Genomic DNA, 23,565 nt, shown 5'->3' with positions numbered 1-23,565 from the left:
AGTGGGTGCCAGAAATCATAGACACCCAGATCACAGCTGGAAGACTGAGATAATGATAATGCTAGTTAAAAGCAGGAAATGTTTTGAAAACTTATTCTGTATGGGTATTGTGACAGGTACTCTGTATGCATTATCTCATTTAATTCTCATGGCAACTCTGTGAGGGTGGGTATTATCCCCATTTTACAGAAGAAGAAATTAAGGTGAGGAACTTGCCCAAGGATCCACGACTCCAGAGGTCTAAGTCCATGCTCTTAACTAAACTATCTCTAGTTTTGTTTTTGTTTTTTTTTTTCGGTACACGGGCCTCTCACTGTTGTGGCTTCTCCCGTTGCGGAGCACAGGCTCTGGACGCGCAGGCTCAGCGGCCATGGCTCACAGGCCCAGCCGTTCCGCGACATGTGGGATCTTCCCAGACCAGGGCATGAACCCGTGTCCCCTGCATCGGCAGGCGGACTCTCAACCACTGCGCCACCAGGGAAGCCCTCTCTAGTTGCTTTAATCCGACACCTTATTTTTTCATGTGAGGCTCGGGAGGGGAAATGTTTCACCCAAAATCACACGAAGTGTCTTATCCAAAGGCAGGGGGAGTCTCACCCAAATTTTCACAAAAAGGAAATAGAATATGAGCGTCCCTTCAGGGCGCCGTTTGGTCAAGAAGTTAGCAGAGAAATTCAGATTTAAGAAACATTTATTAAGTACTTGCATCATTTCCATTCATGCTTAAAAGAACTGCCCCCTTAGTACTGTACTGATCAGATGAAAAAACAGGCTCAGAGGGATAAATGTAATTTCTCCCAAAATCATTGGGAGGATTGATTGGGAGGATTGGCATTGTCGGGATTACACATTCAGGTCCAGAGGCTTCCAGCAGCTTCGTGAATCTTATCCCAGGTTCTCCGCTTTCTGTGCCTTGGGTTGACATGAACCGGCCCTCCATTTCTCCAGACCCCGAGTCCGCTCAGAGCGGTGGATTCTGGGATTTGCAGTATCCAGCGATGAATTGAGACTCCGTGGGCCAATAGAATTCGAGCACAGACGGCTGTACCCGCCTCCGCTGCCTGCTGGTTGCTCAGGGACACCCCTCGAATTAGCCAATGAGAAGCTCACGGGTCCTGGTCGCCTGGGAAACCGTGTAACAACAAGATGGCGGCGCCGCAGGCGGCTCTGCAACCCTGTGTGGTGAGTCACGGCCCTAGACCTTTCTGCCCATGGAACCACACACACAGGCTGGGGCCCTCACCTCGAGAACCTCGAGGACATGCGAGACCCGCGGCCCGGCTCCCCCAGCAGACCCCCCCGCGCCCTGGGAGCAGATTCGGGCCCCCGCCTACCGTGGCTACGCGTGGAGGCAGGGGGGCGGTGACGCGGCTCCTAGGGCGGGACTGGTGGTAGAAGTCACGTGGTGAGCGCTTCCAGCTGGGGGTTTAGGGGTTGAAGGTGTACAGCCTGCTGGTCCTTGTCGGCGCTGGAGAGCCCTGGGACCTGTGGGGGGATAAATCTGACTCCCAAAGATGTAGAGGCATAAGACAGAACTTTCCTCTCAAAACTTGAGTCTGAAGGGGCAGACAGCCTAACTTTTAGCCGCCTCCGGCTTGAGGCGGAAGACACAGTCCTCCCAGGAGGACCCCAAAGTGAAGGGAGTAGACGTGGCTTTGTCCTCAGGGTCCCCGGTCTGAGGGAGGAGACACAGCCCTGCGCTCAGGAGTCCCCAGGCTGATAGGAAGATACAATCGTCGTCCTCACGGACGACGATAATCCTATAATCCATGGGAAAATGGATCTGGAGACAGTGTGTTGGATTGGCCTGGAGTGAGACTGGAATGGGGAAGTCGGTTTGGGGCCATTGTGACAGCCCCAAAGAAGGGCAGTGAGAGTCCCACTAGGATGGCCAACAATGGTCATGGAGAGGAGGAGCTATGTGTGAGAGACTTGCAGAGTTTAACCTGCAGGATTTAGTAACTGATGGGATTAAGAGGGAAAGAAGGAGGGAAAATTTTTGTGTTTGGATGACGGGGTCCCATTAAGAAGGGGGAAGTGGGAGGAGCTTATTTTGAGGGAAGATGTTGGTTTTGGTTTGGAGACCAGGTCCTTTTCTTTCCTGTGATAGCTTTATTGAGATAAAATTCATATACTATATACTTCACCCCTTTAAAATGTAAATTTCAATTGTTTTTAGTATTCATAGAGTTGTGCAGCCCTCACCACAGTCAGTTTTAGAACATTTTCATCAGCCCAAAAGGAAACGCTATACCCTTTAGCAGTCCACCCACACCCTCCCCGTCTCCCTTTAGCACCTCCTACCCTAGGCAACCACTAACCTACTTTGTCTCTATGGATTTGACCATTCTGGACATTTCATATAAATGGAATCATAACAATTGGTGGTCTTTTGTGACTGACTTCTTTCCCTTGGCATAATGTTTTCAAGGTCCATTCACATTGTAGTATGTATTTCATTCCTTTTTTGTTGCCAAATAATATTCCATTGTAAGGATATACCACATTCGTTTATCCATTCACTGGTTGATGAACACTTGGGTTGTTTCCATTTTTTGGCTATTATGAGTAATGCTGCTTATGAACAAACTTTTGTGTGGATGTAAGTTTTCATTTCTCTTGGGTATATAACTAGGCATGGAGGCCATAAGATAACTCTGTTTAACCTTTAGAGGTACTGCTAGACTGTTTTCTACAGCAGCTGCACCATTTTACATTCCAACAAAGGTTCCAGTTTCCCCTCATCCTTGCCAATGCTTATTAATTTCTGTCTTTTTGACCAGTTTCTTTTGAGGGGTCATTATGGTGATGAGAATTTGGAGAAAGGAGGGATAATCAGGTCTGGTGGGAGTTCATGCAGGGTAGTTTTCACTACTAAAGGCACAGTGCCTGGGGCTTTTTAGTGTGATGAAAATGTTCCAAAACTGATTGTGATGGTGGTTTCATAACTCTGAATTTATGAATATACTAAGAACCAGTGAATTGTATACTTTAAAAGAGTTAAGTGTGTGAATTATACTTCAATAAAGCTGTATTTTTTTTAAAAAAAGGTCACATGCTATTTGATTCCATTTATATAACATTCTTGAAGTTAAGAAAATTATAGAGATGGGAAACAGAGTAGTGGTTGCCAGGGGTTAGGGACAGTGGTGAGGAAGAGGATGAGTGTGATGCTAAAGGAGTAGCACAAGAGAGATCTTTGTGGTGATGGAATAGTTCTGTACATATCGTTTTTTAATATAAATTTATTTATTTTTGGCTGCGTTGGGTCTTTGTTGCTGTGTGCGGGCTTTCTCTAGTTGCGGCGAGTGGGGGCTACTCTTTGTTGCGGCACGTGGGCTTCTCATTGCCGTGGCTTCTCTTTGTTGCGGAGCATGGGCTCTAGGCACGCAGGCTTCAGTAGTTGTGGCACGTGGGCTCAGTAGTTGTGGCTCACGGGCTCTAGAGCACAGGCTCAGTAGTTGTGGCGCATGGGCTTATTTGTTTCACAGCATGTGGGATCTTCCCGGACCAGGGCTTGAACCTGTGTCCCCTGTATTGGCAGGCAGATTCTTAACCACTGCACCACCAGGGAAGTCCTCTGTACATATTGATTGCAGTGGTGGTTACACAGAGTCTGTACAGGGGATGAAATGGCATAGAATGACACACAGATTATACAATGTCAATTTCCTGATTTTGATACTGTGTACAATAGTCATGTAAAATGTGACTATTGGGGAAAACTGTGAAGGATACACCAGACCTCTCTACTATTGTCCTAATTTCCTGTGAATCTATAATAATTTTAAAGTAAAAAGTTAAAATATAACTAGATAAAAGCAAAAAAAAAAAAAAAAGAAAAAGAAAAGGAGTTAGCCAGCCAAGGGAAGGGTGTGGGTAGGAGTAGGGAGACCATTTTGGGGGATCGGGTCCCAGGCCTGAGGAGCCATGTGTGCAAAGAAAGCCCTGGTGCATTTCAGGGCCGACAGTTCAGAGTGGCTCAAGTGGAGGGTGGGATGCGGGGGGACCGTGGGTGATGATGGGTGAGGTCCAGAGACACAGGCAGCGACCAGATCATCCATGATTTTTTTTTCTGTGGGTGAGAAGGAGCCACTGGGAGTATTGAGCAGGGAAGTGACATGTCAGCTTTGGGTTTAAGAAGATTCCTCTGGCAGTGTGTGGAGACTGGTGAAGGGAGCCACAGGGGCCGTCACACTTGGCCACACATACCCTGAGGATGCCCGGACAAGACGGCAGGAACCAGGCAGGCTGGGGGCAGGTTTGGGAGGCTGGATGCTGGATGATGGAGATCAGGAAACTCTGGACCTTGTCCTTGGAGGGCACCTCTGAGAAAGGGGCGGGGCATGAGTCCCAAACTCCAGAATTAAGACCAAGGGAGCTGCCTCCTGGTGATGCAGGTCCCCTTGCTGGGCAGATTCAGGGGCTGGTGGAGGCCAGTGCCACACATCTCCAAAGTGGAACGGAAGACTTGATTCAGGCCCTGATGGAGGTCGTTTGATTCTTCGATTTCTAGACATTAGCCACGTGATATTTAATTCACTGAATAGTGACCGTTAATTGCATCCCTGATGTTCATTCATCTTTCCAGAAGGAAGAGGAAAGGAAGGGAAATCGGCATTTATGAGGGCCTTCCGTGTGCCAATAACAGCGGCAGCCACAATTCACATTTTGAGTAATTCCTTCGAGCGCCTCACTGGGCTGGGTGCTTTACGTGTGTTACCCCTACCTGGCTGGTACTATTACCATCCCCACTTCACGCTAAAGGAAACTGAGGCACAGGCTATACTGGAATGGCAGAACCTATCCAGGGTCTGGGCTCTTGACCTCCCTGCCATGCAGGTGGTGTCTTGGTAGAATCCTGCCTTGGGGTTGCCCCTCTCTGGCTCTGAGAAGTTGGAGGTGGCCCCTGGTTCTGGTAGGAGGGGAGGGGACACCTGGGCATGATGACCAGCTCCTTGGTAGATAGACAGAAGCCCCAGGCCTGCTGGGTAGTCTTGTGCCAGGGCTTGAAGTCTGGGGAAGTCCCAGGCTTCCGGCCCACCTCTGCACCCCATCCTACCCCCATCGCCCTTTCCCAAGCACTGCTAGGCCAGAGACCTCCAAGAGCAGAGCAGAGAGCTGGACATCCAGCGGAGCAGGTGGACGTCAAGCATAGGGATCCTGAGGCCAGGCCGCCTCCAGAAACTTCTGCAGAGGCAGTAGGAAGAAGTGAGGGGTGCCACTCCCTGGACAGTGCTCCCTCCTGGGAAAAGTAGCCAGGGCAGAAGAAGTTTCAGGCCGCTCCCTGGTCCTGAGTGACTGTCCCCAAGGGCTGACTTCTTTCTTCTCAGGGAGTTCCTGACAGCTAGAGACTAGAAGTAGAATTATGAGCTCACCTTTGGCCTCCCTTGGCAAGACCCGGCGAGTGCCTCTGCATTCGGAGCCTGTGAATCCGGGGTAAGGAACTGGCCTCGTGGGATCTTTGTGTCCATGCCCCTGCCTCCTCCCGGCTCCTCCCGTGGACTAGGAGATTGACTCCTAGTGTCCTGAGGAAAACGATAAGAAGTTATGTATCTCTCTCTGATCACCTTATCTTTCTCGAACCTTCTTCTGGGAGGCTCTCCATGTGTCTAAGCACACACTGGGCTGTGCCATTTAGCGAGGTGGCGGCATCCGTCTGTTTATTCACTGGTCATGAATTAGTTCTTCAAACACTGCTGGCCCACCTGTTCCAGGCTCGGCCACATGCTGGGCTCTCAGTGAAGAGAATCCTGTTTGTTCATCTATCAGTTTCATCTTTTCAAAGCATTCTTTTACCTCTCTCCTTGCTCTTCTGAAGCCCACTTTGAGTCATTTGCATCATGGCCAAGGAAGTCCAGAGAGGTTAAGTGACAGGCCTGGGGTCCTGCAGCCATTTCAGAGCAGAGCTGGGGCTGCGCTCCTGGGCTTGGGGACTCTTGTAATCTTCTCTCCAAGGCTCTGCCCTTCAGCTCTTCACCATCCTTCTTTGTTGGGAGGAGTCGGACACCCTGAAGCCTGCCCCTTGGCTCACCCCTGGGCCGGGATGGGATTTGGGGGTGGATGTCCTCAGAAGACACCTTCTTTAGGATTGATGGGGGACCTGGTGCCAGAGCCTCCCCCGAGGGCAATCCAGGGGGTCCTAACTTGTCTGTCTTCCTTCTCCTTCCTGCCCCATTCCCAGGAGGCGAGATATAAAAATGTACGGAAATGGTAAGTGTGGGCTCTGCCCTCGTGTCCTCCTCATGTCCTTGCACTTGGGCAGATGGAGAGAAAGAGCGTGATGAGCTCCCGTCAGCCAGAGTGGCTGGCCAACTGCAGTGCTATCTGCAGCTCTCGGATTTGGACACCCCACACCCTTAGTGGAGATGTCATCACTAACATTTGAACCCCTCCACTCACCGTGGGGTGGGCCATGAGGGGGGCAGACCCCAGCCCTCCTTCTCCGACAGCCACCTGCAGCCCATTACAGCTTTTTCTCCCTGAAGCCCAGTCCTCACGTTGCTGCCCTGCCTCCCGCAGGCTCAGACCTTTGCATCCCAGCCCTCCTTTAGCCCCCACCGTGGTGCTGGCATTGGCCACCCAGGTCCCCCCAGGGAGCCGGGTTGGGAGAACTCCAAGAAGAGGCCTGTTCTGGTTGGATCCTTGCTCTCCAGCGTCCCAAGTTTTCTATCCTCATATGCTGGGGGGACAGAGAACAGGCTGCTTCATCTTGACCAGGGCCCAGGGCCCCCGTTTCGCCTGGGCTTCAGCCCCAGAGCAGTGACCTGGGCATCCCTGTCTGCAGAAGATGAGGTGGACGTGCTGAATGACGCGCACGGCTCAGAAGAAAGGATCTCTGTTCCTTCCTGCTATGGTGGCATAGGTGCCCCTGTGAGTAGGCATGGTGAGTGCAGAGGCCCGAAGGGGTCTGTGTCCCTGGCAGCAGGAGAGGCCCCGGGGAAAGGGAGGCCCTGAGAGGCATGGCACCTTCTCCCACCTGCTGGGTCAGAGGCGCTGCTTCTACTCCTGGCTGACTGTGGCCCTGGGCCTGCACCCCAGACCTGTTCAGAGCCTGGCTTGGCGTGAAGCCACACACAGGTCCGGCCGTTAGCTCAGGAGGTCTGGCAAAGCCCCAGGGCGGGCTGTGGCTGGCACCTCTGGAGTACACCTGGCTGGAATCCCCATCAAGAGTGATGTCAGTGGCTCTAGGATTCAGGGTCCAAGAGGAATGAAGGGCCTGAGGGGGAAGCTCAGCCTCCGGGCATCTGCTTCCTGCTTCCGCAGGGCTCTGGACAAGGCCCAAGTGCCCTAGACAGTCCCCCTAGCCTGACCCACACCATCCGCCAAGGGCTGTGGCAACACTGCAATCGTGGAGGTGCGCAAAGTAGGATGGGGCTCACTGGGGCGGCTTCCCAGAGGAGGTAGGACTGAGCAGTCCTGCACACAGGGGACTCATGGGCTGGCAGGGTGAGCTGTGTGGTGCACTGGGCAGGGGCAGGGTCTGAGCTGGGAGTCTGGGGGAGCTGGGGATGAGGTGAGAGTTTTCCACTAGCTGTGATATCTTGGGTAAGCAGCTTCCTGTCTCTCTGTCTCCGTTTCTGTCTCTCAGTCTCTGATCCTGCACCGAATGCCCCCTCCCCTGTACAGGTAGGGAGGGGTTGAGGTGGAAAAGGAGACCGGAAGAGCCCGGCCCCACAGCCATTCTGTCACAAAGCCAGGATCTCCATCACCCCAGGGGGGATGCTTTCAACAGCAACCACAGAAACTGGCTGTTCCCCAGGTCTCTCTGCCTCTCCCCCGCCACCACCCCTCAGCCCGCTCTCAGCCAGGGGTTGCCCCTGCCAAGCTCACAGTCAAGGGCTTGCCTGTCATGTCTCACTTCTCTGCAGGGAAACATTCCACACAGTTCCCTGATCCCTCTTCTCAGGACACCCCGGGCTCTTGGCCTCCATAACACGGCCTCCCTGCCATCCTCCTGCCTCCTAGGCTCTTCCCTCTCGGCTCCCTGCCAGCTCCAGCTTTTCCATGTGATGTTCCTCCTGCCTGGGATCTCCTCTCTCTCTCCACTCTGCCTCAAACATGTGCCGTCATCCGTGTGCTGACAGTTCCCAAATGTCTATATATCAGTTAAGAAGCTTTTGACTAAAGTCAACGAAAACACTGATTCAACCAAGGAACATCAGGGGGCTTTATTATCCCACATACTAAGAAGTCCTAGGGAGACAACAGCTCAAAGACATTGTCAGAAGTTCAGGTTTCTCCAGCTTTGCACTGAACCATCCTTGAGCCAGTCAGCTCCACATGGTCACGTGGTTACAGCTACACTTCCGGCTTCACACAGAGAGAGACAACATCCAGGGGAAGAAGGGCGCCTGTTTCTTCCCGTGTGTCTCTCTTGTTTTCTTTCACAAATGTTTTAATTTGAAAATTTGTCAGCAAGCAGAAAAGTTGAAATAATAGTACAGCAAACACCCATACGTCCTCAGCCTAGGTTCAACAGTTAGTGACATCTTGCCATATTTGCTTTCTATCCATATACACATATGTTATGAACACAAGTGTATTTTTTGGATGAGCCATTTAGAAATCAGTTGCAGATATCATGACATTTCAGCTCTAAATACTTCCCTTTGCATCTTCTAGGAGTAAGGAAGTACGTAACCACGATGCTGTGATCTCACCTAAGAATATGAACAATCCAGGAACTCTCTAACATCCCAGTGTTCCAAAATATCTCTCATAGCTTCCCCCCCACCACGATCTAGGTTCTAATTGAGGGTCATGCACTGCATTTGATTGTTATACTTCTTTAGAGCAGAATCCCTGCCTCTTTAAAAAAATGACACTTTTTGAAGCGTCCGGGCTACTTGTCCCGCAGGATGTCCCCCGTAGTGATTTGTCCGGTGCTGTTTAACTTGCTCCTCTATCCAACGTATTTCCTGTGAATTAGGGGCGAGATTAGAGGAGTGATTCAACTGAGAGTGAACATTTTTTTTTTTAATATTTATTGGAGTATAGTTGCTCTAAGGGTGAACTTTTTGACAGCGTTTCAAGGTGATGTAACCCGTATGTTGTACCACTCCCTCGTATATACATCTTCGGTGCATTACAGAATCTCTGTGCCTCAGTTTCCCAAAACAGTTCATTTCCTCAGAAAAGCTGACATATGAAAAGTGTGTAGAACTGTCCCCATTATCTCGGTGGCAGCAGTTGTTACCACCCTTATTTCTGCTGCTGGGGAGCCCGCTACCTCTCCCCTCCCCTGGACCCCACTCCCTCTCCCCTCCCCTGGACCCCCATACCTCAGCCTCAGCTCAAGGCCCAGGCTCGAGGACTTTGTCTGGTTGGCAGTCCCTGTGTACCACGACTCGGAGTTGATGGCCACCATGGCGAGGAAAGTGCAGGATCTGGAGCGGCAGGTGAAGGCCCAGGCGGATGAGATGCTCTCCAAGGTGGGGCCCCAGGGGGGAGAGGGCCAGGGTCTGGTCTGAGGGGTGGAAGGGCCTGGGCTGGGGAGGCCAGTGAGGCTACTATTGCAATAGACCATGGTGGATGGGTTCTAGAACCATCTCCCTGAGCAAACCGCCCAACTCGAGGGCCAGGTCTGGCCCGGGACTGACCTGGGTCCCTGTGACCTGAGCAGAGAGGCTAGGGGTCTTCTCCACACCTGAGCAAGGCCCGTAGACCTCAGACTGGGTGGCAGCAGTGGCTGCTGACTGCTGGGCACTTGGGGGTGCCCACCCCCTGCCCCCACCTCAGTGGGACCACAAGGGCCATCTGAGCACTGGAGCAGTGCCAGAGCGGGGCAGGGGCTTTAAGCCGGGTCTTCCCATCTGGAAGGGGCTCCCTTGGGCTCTGGGAACCACCAGGTCTGCTCCCCTCCTGTCTCGTTGCTGCAGGATCAGAAGATACGGGCCTTGGAGGAGCTGGTGGAGACCCTCCAGGAGCACCAGGGTAAGAGGCCCTCTGTGGGCTGGTCAGCCCCCCTTTGTACCCCCTGGGCCGGCGACCTCTGGGTATCAGGGCTCCGAGAGCATCAAGCTGAGTCCTGTGGTGGAGTCTGGGCAATGGAGCCCAGAGAGGAGCAGTGACACCCAGGGCGGTGCCCTTCTGTGTGGGACTGAGTCCCCCGAGCGCAGCCCTAGCCCAGCCCTGAGCACAGGGCCTGCCAGCCAAAGCCTGGAGGAAAGGCAGCCCCGTCAGGAGCCTTGCTCGGTGGGCTGGTGGCCTCCCGAGAGTCAGGGCCTCCCCTCTCAAGGTCAGGGCGAGAGGCCAAGAGGTGCTTCTCCAGGGATCCCTCGAGTTATCGTGGAGCAGCTTCTCCAGATGACCCTCAGGCCAAAGCTCTTGTCATGGCCAGAAGTGGCCTGGCAACCTCCATGCGGGGGGCACAGGAACCCCTCCCCGTCTTTTCCTGAAGGCACGGTGACCCTGCAGCGGCAGGAGGAGCTGGAGACCACGTGCGCGCAGCTGCAGCGGCAGGTCGGGGAGATGGAGGTGAGGGAGGTGCCGGCCCAGGGCTGTCTGCCCCCAGGGACTGGGTCAGAGCCCACCTCTCTGGGGTCTCCTCACCGCACATCCCACACAGGGGCCCGGGGCACCCCCCATCCCATTTCAGGCTTGGGCTAGCCCCTCCCCCTTCCTCAGTGTCGGCTTGAACTACTCTCCCCTCCAGCCACGGGGACCTGCCTCTGCTTCTTTGACCACATCAAGCTCTTTCCCACCTCAGGACCTTGGTCCGTGTTGTTCCTTCCACCTGAAATTTCTTTTTCTACCTTCCCCTGGCGAGTTTTCACTGATCCTCAGTCTCAAGTCAAGGTGGGAGCCCTTTCCCAGGGGACCCCCTTCACCTGTGACCAGGGCAGGTGCTCCACTCTCTCTTCCTCTGGGGACCGTGGACCCCACGAGGGAACGAGGGAGGGAGCACTTTTCTCCTGCTCGTTGCTGTGCGCCCAGGACCTGGCAGGGGCCTGGCTGTGCGTGTTTACTGCGTTGGTCATGGCCATTCCCTGCCTCTGGACGTGGCATCTCACTCACCCAGTGTCACCTTTGTTGCCATCGTTCACACAGCAAGGCTTGAGCTGGAGGGACCCCAGGCTCAAGGGAGGGTCCTAGGCATGCATACATCGTCAAGGCCCCCCACTGCCTCACCGGCCCCACCAGAAGCTCCTCCTGGGGTTCTAGCCTCTCCCTCTCCACACCGAGTTGCTTTCCAAAGCCCCAACCTAATTTAAGACCACAGACGCAAACCCCCAAGCAGCAGCTGCAGCTGAGGGCCCTTCCCACCCAGGCCTGTGCATACCCCAGGGCTGTGGGTAAACAGCTGCTCCCTGAGCGGCCTGCTAGGACTGCCGGCAGCCCGTGGGGCTTCTCTGAGCAGCTGCCACAGGAGTCAGGGCTGCCCCCTCAGGGCAGAGGGCATTGGGGTTCCCACGTTCACGTTGTTCACACGTTTATTGCTTCGTTAATTTAGCAAACTCAGACAAAGTACCTCCTGTGCGCCCGGCACCCTGCCAAACACTGGGATGCAGAGAGGGTCCCTGCCCTCATGGCACTGACAGTCTAGAGGGGACACACATAAACAAGTACACAGGAAGAGACACAAGTACGGAATATGGTGAAATATTTAAAAGGGTAACACATTAGAGACTAGCTGGGACGTGGGCCACTCCCCGCTTTGGGAGGTGGGAGCAGGGAGGCATGACTGTTTGGGCCAAGTTCATTTTGAGGTGCCTGTTGGACATCTAAGTGTAGATGGCTAGAGATTTGAAACTGAAAAAGAACAACATATGTTGCAAGAGATGAAGGCAGAAGTGTGCCCGCTGGGTTAGGCAGCAGGCAGGTTGCGGGGGGCTGCTTGTTAGCCGTTGCAGTCAGTTGTGGAGATGGAAGCCGGGCTGGAGTGGGTTGAGGGAAGGAGTGGAGGTGAGGAAGCAGCAACAGGAAGCATAGACAACTCAGAAGTTTTCCTGTGGCAAAGGCGCTGGGCGGCCAGCCCTAGAGAGGCCACGTGTGGGACATGTGGGGGGACATGTCCTCTCAGACCTGCAGAGCAGGTGTCCCTTCCTCTCCTCCCACTCGGGCCAGACCCACATGGCTCCCCGCCGCCATGATGGCGGACTTACGCGAGCTCCTACTTGTGCCAGGCCCGTACTAAGGACATGACGTGAGTTACCTTAGTGAGTCCTCACAAGCTTCATTTTACAAGGAGAAGCCTGAGGCTCTGGGAGGTGAGGTGGCTTCCCAAGGCCACAGCCAGGAAGTGGCCAAGACCCCCGGGCCCATCGCCCCATCCAGTGGGCTGGGAGCGGAGGCCTAGGGCTGGGGGCTGGGCTGATGCGGCCTTTTCCCCTGGTAGGGGCTGAGCTGACAGTGCCCCCGACATCTCCCTCTTCTCTCCCCACAGCGGTTCCTCGGTGACTACGGCCTGCAGTGGGTGGGTGAGCCCATGCATGAGGAGGACTCGGAGGATGGCGAGAGGGACTGGATGACAGCCAAGAAGTTCTGGAAGCCAGGTAAAGTCGGGGTCCACCCTGGACCCTCCTGCAAAGGGAATTCCGTTACAGCTCCCGATGGCCCACAGCTGTCCAGAGGCCAGCTCATTCATGCCCCTTCTCCCAGCACAAGGTGCCCCAAGGCCTCCCACAGCTTGCCACTGACACAGGAGCAGGAGGGAAAGGCTTCAGCCTCCATCCCTGACCACCTAACCCTAGACTCTGCTTGCTCATCTTTCTAAGGCTCCAGGGACCCAGGGATACAAAACGTAACAAGACCTCATTTGTCTCAGGCACCATAGTTTACAAAATGTCACCCATTTAAAAGCTGTGGCCTTTAGAAGCAATCCCCCTGCTTTGGAAGCTGGCCGTTAGGCCAGGGGCTTGGTCTCCTCTGTGGACTCCCTTTCCAGGTTCATTTGTAGCAAACTATTGAAATCTACCTGCATCTTTGGGCCTCCACCACGTTTTATTTTTAACTCAACTGCTAATATCCCGAGGGATGCACTCCAGAGATTTGGGGCCATAGAACTGGCTACTTCCTTTATATATATATATAATATATATATATATATATATATATATATATATATATATATATATACTTTTTTTTTTGGCTGCATTGGGTCTTCGTTGCTGTGTGCGGGCTTTCTCTAGTTGCGTTGCGGCGAGTGGGGGCTACTCTTCGATGCGGTGTGTGGGCTTCTGATTGTGGTGGCTTCTCTTGTTGCGGAGCACGGGCTCTGTGGCGGGCGGGCTTCAGTAGTGGCTCGCGGGCTCAGTAGTTGTGGCTCGCAGATTTTAGAGCACAGGCTCAGTTGTGGCACATGGGCTTAGTTGCTCCCCGGCACGTGGGATCTTCCCAGACCAAGGATCGAACCCGTATCCTCTGCATTGGCAGGCAGATTCTTAACCACTGCGCCACCAGGGAAGTCCCGGAACTGGCCACTTCTGAAAGCTGGTCCATTCTCTTCAAAGAATGGAGGTCATTGCCTGGAAGGTAGTTCTCCAGGCTCTGTTGGTCACACCTGGGTCCTCATCACCACCGCCTAACCCAGGTGTGACTTGGGTACTCGAGTTCCATTCTCTGAGCCTTCAGTTCCTCATCAGTAGATCAGTAGTTCCTCATCAGTGTATTCTTTCCCATGGAGTTACTACGAGTCAGTGGGTTGGACGCAACACCTAGCACTCACCTCGCATGTCATCAGCCCCGCAAGTGGGAGCTCTCATTGTTTTCCATGGTCAGAAGGCAGTGGCAGTCTCATGGGAACATGAGCTTGGCTCCCAGGGGACTGTTTGGAAGACAACTGTACTTTCTTAATTTCATAAGTTTCCTGCTGGGTAAAAACCCAGACTGGAAACATGAGAGTCCCACCTGCTGCACATTGGCTAGCTCCCCCTAAATCTCAGGGGAAAACCCCCTCACCCTTGTTTCAAAAACATCACTTTCCATTTGCACCATATTTGCCACTTTTAAAGCATTTTCACAAATAGCCTTGGCACAGGCCAGGGGTTATTCCATTTTACAGATGGGGAAACTGAGGCACTTAAGCAGTCTGTTGAGTGAAGGGGGCAAGACTTAAGGCTGGGAGCCCACTGGGAGATGGTTACAGTCATCCAGGCCAAAGATGAGATGATGCCCAGCATAAGGGTGATACTGGTGGGGCTGGTGAGAAGGGGCAGAGCAGAGAGATTTAGGAGGGGAATCCATGGCCTTGACGATTGCTCGAACATTAGGGAGGGGGTGGGAGGAACCTGGGATGACCCTGGGGAGCACAGCTGTCGGGGAAGATGTCCCATTTAGGACACAGCAAAGCTGGGGAGCTGTATGGCACCTGGGCCATGCCAGGAGCTGAACCCTGGGCTGAGTGCTATGGGAAGTTCTCCCTGGGTGAGAGGCGAGACCCTGCTAGGCAACTGCCAGAAGCTGTAAGGATGTCCCTTCCTGGGGTCCAGGGCCAGAGGCCTGCCAGCACTACGGACACACACACGCACGCATGCACGCACTCACACTCACACACACACTGCCCCTGTGCGGTGAGCTGGGCTCAGGCCTCATGTGGCCTTGCTGACTAGTTGGAGGGCAGACTTCCTTCCGGCCAGTGGGGCCCTCCCTGCTCCTTTGGGGAAGGGGTGAGACCAGACAGCTGGTTTCTGGACCTGGTTCTGTGGATTCCACCCTCTCCTCCCAAAAAGAGAGCAGCCCCCAACTGCTCTGTGTTGTTTGTTTTTGCTCAGAGTACGGCTGTTCTCAAGCCCCTTGTTCTAAAGCCTGGCCACAAGTTCCTGATTTGTGTCTTTTTCTTCTTTTGCCTTTTGATTCTTCAACATGGAGGGGGCTCAGTTTAGCTCTTCTGACAGATGAACAACATGTTTTTCATTTCTAGCAGCTTTTCCTCCTGGGACTGCCCGCCCCCCTTTCCTGGCTTTTTCCCTTCCTCTCCCTATGGCCTTGTCCCCACGTGCCAACCTGCCCCTGCCCCAAGGGCCCTTGGGTCCATGAAGCCAGCCTCTGGCTGACCCTGATGCTCTGGCTTGTTTCTCTGGATCTCCCTCTGTTGGGTACCACTCCCCACAGGCCCTGGGGCAGCAGGCCAGTGGATTGGTGAGCTGGGGCATCTGTATTAGGCAGACTGGGGCTGATTCAAACATTCTAGAGCCTGGGACTCTTAGGGAGGAGGGTCAGTTGGGCCCATGAAGGGGCTCAGGGGAGAGGAAGCCTTGCAAGGGCTTGGCCTCAGGCCAGATCATTCACCCCTTCCCACCAGTATGTTGAGTAGCAAACAGGATGCCGTGCCAGGTGCTTCAGGGTATGCGGAGACATGAAAGGGACAGTTCCGGCTCTGGTCCTACCACCTTCGGGTCAGGTGTTGAGCCTCAGGGCTGAGAGCTCCAGCCAACTCTGAGCTCCCCCGACCCTTCACCTCTGAGCTCCTCACCCCCCCCCCCACCCCTCATCAAGTCCCTGCCCTCTCTCTACATCTCCCCTTCCCACTCCCAGCGCCCACCTCCCCAACCCTTTTCCCCAAGCCCAGGCTCCGGCATCTGTGTGGGAGCCTCTTCCCTCCCCTGCTCAGGAAGCCAGCCTGACTCCTCCATGGGCTGTCCCTGGGCTGCCCTTGGGCCCCTGGAAATGGCCTGGCCTAGACCCCAGGCAGGCTGGACTCCTGCCACCCACCCTCCCACTAGCTCGGTCCTGTGCTGTGTCCCCCAAGTGCCTTGCCCCCTTTTCTCCCCTCCTGTGAAGCTCAGCTCAAACCCCACCTGCTCTAGCACATGTGCGTGGAGTGCCTGCTCGGCGCCAGGCGCTGTGCCGCCCTGCAGCTGCCCCGGGCGCGTAGTTAGGGGCTCTGCGTTGCAGTGAAAGCCTTAAAGGCTCTGGCTGAAGAGGGGGGCCTGGGTCAGATCGTACCTGTGTGGGGAACCTGCCTCACCTCTGAGTCCACATCCTCATCTGTGAGGTGAGGTGAGATGGTACGATTGACCCCTAGGCCCTGAACTGAGAGCACTGAATACCACAGTGTGGAGTACGTGGAGTGCTCTCTCAGGCGGACATGCGGTCGGTGAATGATGACCATGTCCATTTACTGCTCCACCCCTGCTGTGCTCCAGAGAGCCAGCACAGGGCTCGACCCGAAGGCCAGGGCACGTGCACATGCAGGCGATTCGCAGGCATTGCCTGGGTGCCCTTGGCCTGGATGGTCAGAGCCCGCTGGGGCGATCCTCTGTACAGGATGAGGTGGGGAAAAGCAGCGTGATGATCAAAGCAAGGGCCAGAGAAGTCAGCTCCTGCCGAGTCACAGGCTGGCTGTGGCCCTGGCGGTGACCAGACTCTCGGAGCCCGTTTTCTCCCCGCCGGCTCCTCTGACGAGCAGAGTGAATGTAGGTGAAGTCCCCAGAGCAGGGCCCGGCGTGCAGGTGGGTGGAAATAGCAGGCCTGTTTCCTTTCAACAGCCTTCGCCTGCGGTGCTGGGACGGGCCAGCTGGGGCACGTCGGACACTGCCGGGATTTCACGGCAGCAGGTTGTCCTCCTGGTGAGGGTGCGAGGGGCCAGCCCAGGGCAGGCTCACCACTCAGCTGCGCTAGGGGCAGGGTCTGGCCCTCCTCTGGGCCCTGCAACCCCACAGTGGCACTTAACACATGCCACTGTCACTCTTTGTCACCCTGTCTCCTTCATTCAAGTATGAGCCTGAGGAGGGCAGGACTCTGGGCATGGGCGTGGCCATGCTGCTCAGAGCCTGGCAGGGCACGGGCGCTGCGGACGCACTTGCTGGATGGCGGGGTGGTGGGGTGGAGGGACGGATCCAGTGCGTCTTGAGCACCCACTGTGGGCCAGGCCCAGGGCTGGCTGCTCTTGCCTGTGTTCAAGGAGTGACTGGTGTAGCTGGAAAGACCAATAAGCAAACAAAATGACAGCAGCCTGTGATGAGGGCCAGGAGTGGGCCCAAGGGCTCCAGAAACCCAGGAGGAACAGAGGCCCAGGCTCAGGGGCAGGGGCTCCGGGCAAGGCTTCTCCACGGAGGTGGTGAGAGGGCACCTGAGCCCTGTGATGATCAAGAGGGTGGGGTGTTAGTGACAACAACAGCTCTGTCTGCCAGGCACTTCCTGTGAGCCTCACAGCAACCCTGTAAAGTGGGGCTGTTATTGTCTTCATTTTATAGAAGAGGAAGCTGAGGCCCAGAGATGTTGGCCCATGTGCCCGGGGTCACACAGCTTGGAAGTGGTAGCCCGGGCTGTATGGCTTCAGAGTGTGAGTGGGGGAGCTTGTTGAGGGCAGCCTGGGGAGCCAGGGCTCTGAGGGTCTTGGGAGTTGGGCCAAGGAGCTTGGACTTGATCTCCATGCCTGTTCACTCCCCTTTTAAATAAAATCATGGGCTCTCAGAAGTTGGATGAGGCCTCAGAGATGATCTCCCTGCACTGTACTCCTCCTTGGAAAGGAACCCCAGTGAGCAGTATCTGAAGAACCAACACTGAGAGGCAAGCCTGCGTGGTCACTGAGGACAGAGGCTTAGAGTCACCTGGGCCCTGCAAGCTGCATGACCCGGGGCATGTCACCTTACAAGGCCCAGTTTCCTCATCTGTAAAATGGGAGAAGAAGACCTGCCTCTTGGGGCTTGGCATAGTAAATGCTGAGTCATCATCACAGTCAGTTCACCCCTGGATCTTGCGGGCAGGATGAAGATCTCTGTTATCTACCCATTCCCTGGAAAAGAAAGCTGCGGCTCAGAGAGGAAATGCCTCACTTGACCTCTGACCTGCCTCATCCCATGTGACGTGGCTGCACGGGGCCAGGCTTTTGTTGAGCACTCCTGGCTGTGAGGTGGCGATGCCAGGCTCTTCCTGCCTTATTCTCTTAGCCCTGGTCTGTCCAGAGCGGCGGTTCCTTCTCCTGGGCCCCTTGTGTCACCTCCATTCTGCTGCATCTGATACCTGCCAGGCCCACCCTGCTTTCACTTCTCCACCCCCGAGCCCTGGCTGAGAGCCTTCCGGGCTGATTTTCTCCGCCAACTTTCCTTTTCTCTTTCATTGCTTCTTGGCATCCTCCCCTGGGTTTCCACCTGCCCCTTCCCCTGTCGACACCTCAGCTCCCTGAAAAAGCCCAGTCCCCAGGAGGCAGCGGGATTAGCAGTCCGCGCGCCTCTGAGTCGTCCTGTTGGCCGTGCTGTGTGGCCTGCCTTGACCGAGTCATGTGACTTTCTAGGCCTCACTTTCCCATCTGTAAGAATATAGGGATGGGGGCAGATGTTGACAGTGATGAGCTTTTCTGCTGTTATTTTCAGGTTTACCTGGGTGTTCTGAAAGTACTTAGTCAGCTGTTAAAGGAAAATAGTGTCTCGGTATTGTTCTGGCTCATATCAGGGATATCCAGGATGTTCTGTGAGTTTTTCTTGGGACTCTCAGGGACTCCAGGGGACCCCAGGAAGAGGGGGGCGCAGGTGCAGCCCCTGCAGCAGTAGGAGATGTAGGGGAGAAGGGAAGGCCAGCTGGGGCCTACCGTTTCAGCAGCCACAAAGGCAACAGGAAACAGGGCCGCCCACATCTGTACTTCCCCGGTACAGCCATTGCACCACTGTGGGGAAAGGAATTGGGTCCCCAGAGTCCTGACCCACATCCTGCCTCAGCCTGGCTGTCCTGGTGAAAAACAGCTTCCAAGAAGGCCCAGAAAGTCACCAGTGTTTTATAGGGTTACACCCTAGTAGATGACTTAGTTCAGGGCAAGATCCCTTCAGGACTGAGAACAAGCTCCTGGCCTGTCCCCCAGCAGCACCCCACCTGCCCTGTATCCTTTCTGCTCTGGCATCTGTCTTGGCTGCCTCATCACCCCACCTGCACCCCGTGAACCTTATGAGCAGCTCTATGGACAACACATTTGTCAGAAGAGGAGGCCAAATACATGTGCAACCCAAGGTCTCCCATGTCCTGTCCAGCAGGTGTCCCGACCCTCACCTCTGTCTCCTGATGGTGCAGATGGGTGGAAAGAACAGACTCCAGGGTCAGTCCCCTCTTCTAACTTGCCAAGTGGCCTGAGGCAAATCATTTTTCATCTCTGTGGGCCTGTTTCCTCATGTATAAAATGGAGATAAATAACCCCTGCTGCGTGGCCTCTGGGTTGGCCTGAGGTCCATTTGTGCACGGTAGAGCTGGCAACAATAACTAACACAGACAGATGCTTGTTGGAATTCTTACGTGGTCATCTTGGACCCTCACAGCCATCCTGGTCCTATCATCGTCACCTTCTAGAAGAGAATGCTGTGGTGCGGAGCGTTAAATGACGTGACCAAAGTCACACAGGTAGAAGTGGAGGAGCTGGAATTTGAGCCCAGACCGCTGGGAACTCTGCACTGTGCCTTTCAGCTGCTAACACAGTGCCTGGCACATCTGATCTGGGATCTGATCCCGCTCTTGCCACTTACTGTGTGTGTCCCTAGGCCAGCCATTAACCTCTAACCCTTAGTTTCCTAATATGGAAAATGGGGATGTTTATAGTCCCTACAGCATAGGGTTGGTATGAAGAAATGGGATAATAGATGTTAAACCCCTAGCACAAAGTAAATGCTCACTAAAAGACAGCTATTATTATTATCTAGTGTTAGCTGTCCTTCCTCCTCCCCAGGTGGTCACTTAAAGAGATGCTAAGGCCCGTGCCCAGCATAGGAGGGGGCTGTGGAAGCCAGGGATCTGGAGCACACAGCAGCCATGAAGAGAGGCTCATGGGTGTCAATCCTCTTTGCCAGGAGACTCACTGGTACCCCCCGAGGTAGACTTTGACAGGCTGCTGGCTAGCCTGAAGGATCTCAGTGAGCTGGCGGTAGACAGTGACACCCAGCTGACACCAATGCCCAGCAGAGTGCCACACTGTGTCCTTGAGCCCATCCCACTGAAGCTCTACCGGAATGGCATCGTGATGTTCGATGGGCCCTTCCGGCCCTTCCACGATCCCTCCACACAGGTAGGAGTGACGGGGAGGACAGGCCTGTGCACCCTCAAGCCACTGTGGTGGCCCACCCCCTGCTCACCATTAGTTGGAGATGATGGGCCCAGCTCACCCCCAGCACCCAGGCTCATGCAGAACCTCCAGAACCACCCCCCACCCCAACCATGTCCTGGGACTCTGTTTCCAGAGTCTGATCCAGAGAGTAATTGGCCCCACGATCCCGGGGCCCAGAGCCTGCCATCTAGACAGGAAGCAGGGTGTAGGGCACTGCACAGGGCCAGCCAGGCCTCACCCTACCTCTCCCCCTGCAGCGCTGCCTCCGAGACATATTGGATGGCTTCTTCCCGTCAGAGCTCCAGCGGCTGTACCCTGACGGGGTCCCCTTTAAGGTGATGGGCTCTCCTCAAACCACTCACTCCCAGTGTGGGGATTTTGGAGGGGGTGGGAATGCTTCCTCAGGCATCACCTAGGGGCACGGCCCCACCTCAGAGACCCCAGTCTGATGACCTCCAGAAGGAGGGTGAGCCTGAAACGGGGCTGGGAAGGGAGCGGGAAGGCTGCCGTGGCCATACTTGCCGCATCAGCAGTGGGGAAGGTATGCAGCTGAACAGCAGGCAGCGCCCCCTTCTGGCATCCTGAAAGCAGAGCCCTCAGCTGCGTGGCACCACTGCCCCTCCTCCCCAGCATTCAGGACACCTGGACAGACTGGGGAACGTGAGGAGTCCACGTAAAACTGTCCTGGCTCCCCCCAGAGGCTCCTGGAGCCTCCTGGTTGGGGTGGAAGGTAGTGCCATTGGGGGGCAAACGTTGGGACTAAAGGACTTGAGATGGAGCCGGCCCCCTGCTGTGGGGGCAGTCGGCAGTGAGATGAGGGTGCTGTGATGGGAGCACATGAGGCTGTGTCCCAGAGGGTGGTGCGTTAGTTCCACAGTGAGAGCGTGTGAGGGGGAAAATAGCGTGAGTCACGACCAGGGGTGTTTGAGGTAGTTCATGCCAAGCAGGGCTTTGCCCTCTCCTAACACCCTCATCCCTCCCCTCCTGGTCTGCTCCCGAGAGGGACTCTGTGAGGAGGATGTCAGTACTGTGGCTGCAGCTGGAGTGATGAGGGGAGCTTGCAGGAAGAGCAGGGCTCAGGTGGGTGGGAGCAGCATGAACTGCAGCTCTCCTGCTCTTTCCCAGGGCCTCAGTTTCCTCATCTATAAAATGGGGATTGCATCAGACCATCCCTTGGGCCTGTTCCTCTGTTTGGGCAAGTAGGGGTGGGCATGGAGCTCAGGGCTGAAGAGCTGTGCCAGCCGCTGTTTCCCTTCCTTCTTGACAGGTGAGTGACCTGCGCAATCAGGTCTACCCAGAGAATGGGCTGGACCCGTTCCCTGGCGAGGGCCGAGTGGTAGGCTGGCAGAGGATTCGAAAGCCCTTGGACAGGATGGAGCACCCAGGTGAGCTCGGCCCTGAGGCTGAGCCAGGTGGTGGGGGCACTGTGCAGGACAAGCTCCAGGTAGCCTCCTCCACCATCACACACAGTCTCTGCCCCGGCCAAGGCTCCCAATGCCCTCTCCGCAGGCTCCAGGATGACCGCCGAGAAGTTTCTGAACAGGCTGCCCAAATTAGTGATCCGACAAGGCGAGGTGATTGACATTCGAGGCCCCATCCGGGACACCCTGAAGGTGAGTCCAGCCCTGGCTCCCCCAGCCTTATTGGCGGGGTAGGGGGGCGGGGGGGCGGCTTTACCATCAACCCTGGCCCAGCCTACCGGAGCAGCGGCTTACCTGGAGGCTCAGGCTTGAGGGCCCCTGAGGATGGCCTGGATGGAGAGATGAGCTCCTCAGAGCTGTTCCCCTGTCTCCTGGAAACGATGGAGCTGGTGAGCTCTCAAGACTGTCTACTGGTCTCTCTGAGCTGGGACCAGAGAGCAACTGGCCAACGCAGGAGTGTGGCTGTAAGAGTGGGAAAGTCGGGAGTCTAGGTTGGGGGTGAGCCCAAGTTCAGGCCACCCTCTTGAGGTCCAGACCGAAATACACCTTCCTGGCCTTCACAGGTCTCATCATCCTCTCTCCTCACTCACTATCCTGCTACTCCTCCCTCGTCTCCACCTGTGAAAGATACCAAACCCCTTTCCCAGGACTCTGCCTTCACCACAAGTGGCCAAGTCCTGTCAGATCTGTCTATCCCCAGAACTGCTCCCGAATCCATCTCTTCTCTCCATTCCCCCCGCCCACCATCCTAGCCTAGGCCCCAGAGTGTCTCCCAGACAACTGCAGTGGCCCCTCACTGGCCTCCCACTTCCACTCCCGCCCTGCCAGCCATCCTCCCCCAGCAGCCTCTGTGCTCTTTTAAAAATGCAAATTGGATCCTGGCTCTTCCCTGTTGAAACCCTCCAGTGGTTCTTAGGTAAGGCCTGTCATTCCTTTCTGGTCCTCTTGCCACCTCTAACCTTTTCTTTTTTCCAGTCCAACCTGGTTTCCAGCTTCAGCCACATGAATGCTGACACTTTCTCAAATATATCACCTCTTCTCAGAAGTCTTCCCTGACCTATGCTCTCTGGAATATCCTTGCCCCCCATCCCATTTCTAAGGACTCCTCTTCATCCTTCAGTCACAGCTCAAGTGTCATTTCCCCAGGGAAGCCTTCCCTGGGGAAGCCTTCCTAGGTTAGGCACCCAGCCTGGTCACTGTGTGGGGTTCTGTCTTCCCCACTAGAATGAGGGAAGGGAACGATGGGGCTACCTCCCAAAGCTTCCCTTCTATTTCCTCTCCTTGGGCCCCCATTTACACAGAATACCCCCTCCCGCTTTGGCTCACTGGTCTCATCCATCCCTGGTCAGGAGAAGTCCCCTGTAGGGGTTGGGGGGAGAGTGTGACCGGCAGGGCCCAGGGCTCTGTCCACTCCATCGATGCTGCCCATTGTGTGTCCAGATCCAGGAGATCGTGGTGGAGACGCCTGCCTTGGCTGCTGAGCGTGAGAGGTGAGGGCAGAGTGGAGAGGTGAGGACCCTGGGACTGGGCTACCAGGGGGTATTGACGGCCTCTGGGTCCACAGGAGCCAGGAGTCTCCGGAGTCACCCGTGCCCGCGCTCTCCACGCTGCGCATCAAGTCTGAGAATGGCGAGCAGGCCTTCCTGCTGCTGATGCGGCCGGAGGACACAGTCGGTGATGTGCGCACCCTGCTTGCACAGGCCAGGTGGGCGCGGGGCTCAGCTGGCGTCCGCAGCGGGGCTCTGGCCCCACGACCCGGCCTGATTCGTTCTTCCCTGTCCCCAGGGCCGTGGAGGCCACCACCTTCGAGATCTTCAGTACGTTCCCGCCCACAGTCTACCACAATGACGCTCTCACGCTGCAGGCCGCGGGCCTGGTGCCCAACGCCACGCTGCTGCTTCGGGCGCGCCGGGCTCCGCTGCCCGCCCCCGGCCCCGAATAAAGCGCCCACCCCAACGCCGGCTGCTCTGCGAGGCTCTCTTGGCAGGGCAGCCCAGCAGCACTAGCTCCGCCGAGGAGGGGGCGGCGCCGCCCCTCTGTAACTCGAGCCCCAGCTGGCGGGCCTGGCCGCTGGGTCTTTGTCCTCTAGGTTCCTCTTTCTGCCCAGAAGGGCTAAGCTGCTCCAGGGGAGAGAGGGCCCGCCCCAGGCCAGCGCCTCTTGTGCCAGTGTGCAGATCC

At 55.6% G+C, this 23,565-nt stretch overlaps 1 protein-coding gene across 3 annotated transcripts; it reads left to right on the top strand.

Annotated features, from left to right (window-relative positions):
- Positions 1 to 1,158: 1,158 nt before the first annotated feature.
- Positions 1,159 to 23,516, top strand: UBXN11 (UBX domain protein 11). Of its 3 annotated transcripts, XM_079926239.1 has the most exons (15): positions 1,159 to 1,182; positions 5,334 to 5,439; positions 6,185 to 6,213; positions 6,788 to 6,886; positions 9,334 to 9,434; positions 9,882 to 9,936; positions 10,403 to 10,479; positions 12,389 to 12,497; positions 19,713 to 19,927; positions 20,224 to 20,301; positions 21,234 to 21,351; positions 21,476 to 21,579; positions 22,828 to 22,877; positions 22,952 to 23,092; positions 23,173 to 23,395. In XM_079926239.1, the coding sequence occupies exons 2-15, from the start codon at positions 5,369 to 5,371 to the stop codon at positions 23,327 to 23,329; spliced, it is 1,404 nt and encodes a 467-aa protein (XP_079782365.1). In that variant the 5' UTR covers positions 1,159 to 1,182; positions 5,334 to 5,368; the 3' UTR covers positions 23,330 to 23,395. The 3 variants fall into 3 exon arrangements, with proteins under 3 accessions (XP_079782365.1, XP_079782366.1, XP_079782367.1); XM_079926240.1 differs by lacking the exons at positions 1,159 to 1,182; positions 5,334 to 5,439; positions 6,185 to 6,213; positions 10,403 to 10,479 and having other exon boundaries at positions 6,857 to 6,886; positions 22,952 to 23,516; XM_079926241.1 differs by lacking the exons at positions 1,159 to 1,182; positions 5,334 to 5,439; positions 6,185 to 6,213; positions 6,788 to 6,886; positions 10,403 to 10,479 and having other exon boundaries at positions 9,317 to 9,434; positions 22,952 to 23,516.
- The last annotated feature ends 49 nt before the right edge of the window (positions 23,517 to 23,565 follow it).

The sequence above is a fragment of the Stenella coeruleoalba genome, assembly GCF_951394435.1.
Source record: "Stenella coeruleoalba genome assembly, chromosome: 1".
Classification (NCBI taxonomy): domain Eukaryota; kingdom Metazoa; phylum Chordata; class Mammalia; order Artiodactyla; family Delphinidae; genus Stenella; species Stenella coeruleoalba.
Note: the sequence above shows the minus strand (reverse complement) of the source record. Positions and strands in the feature narration are given on the sequence as shown.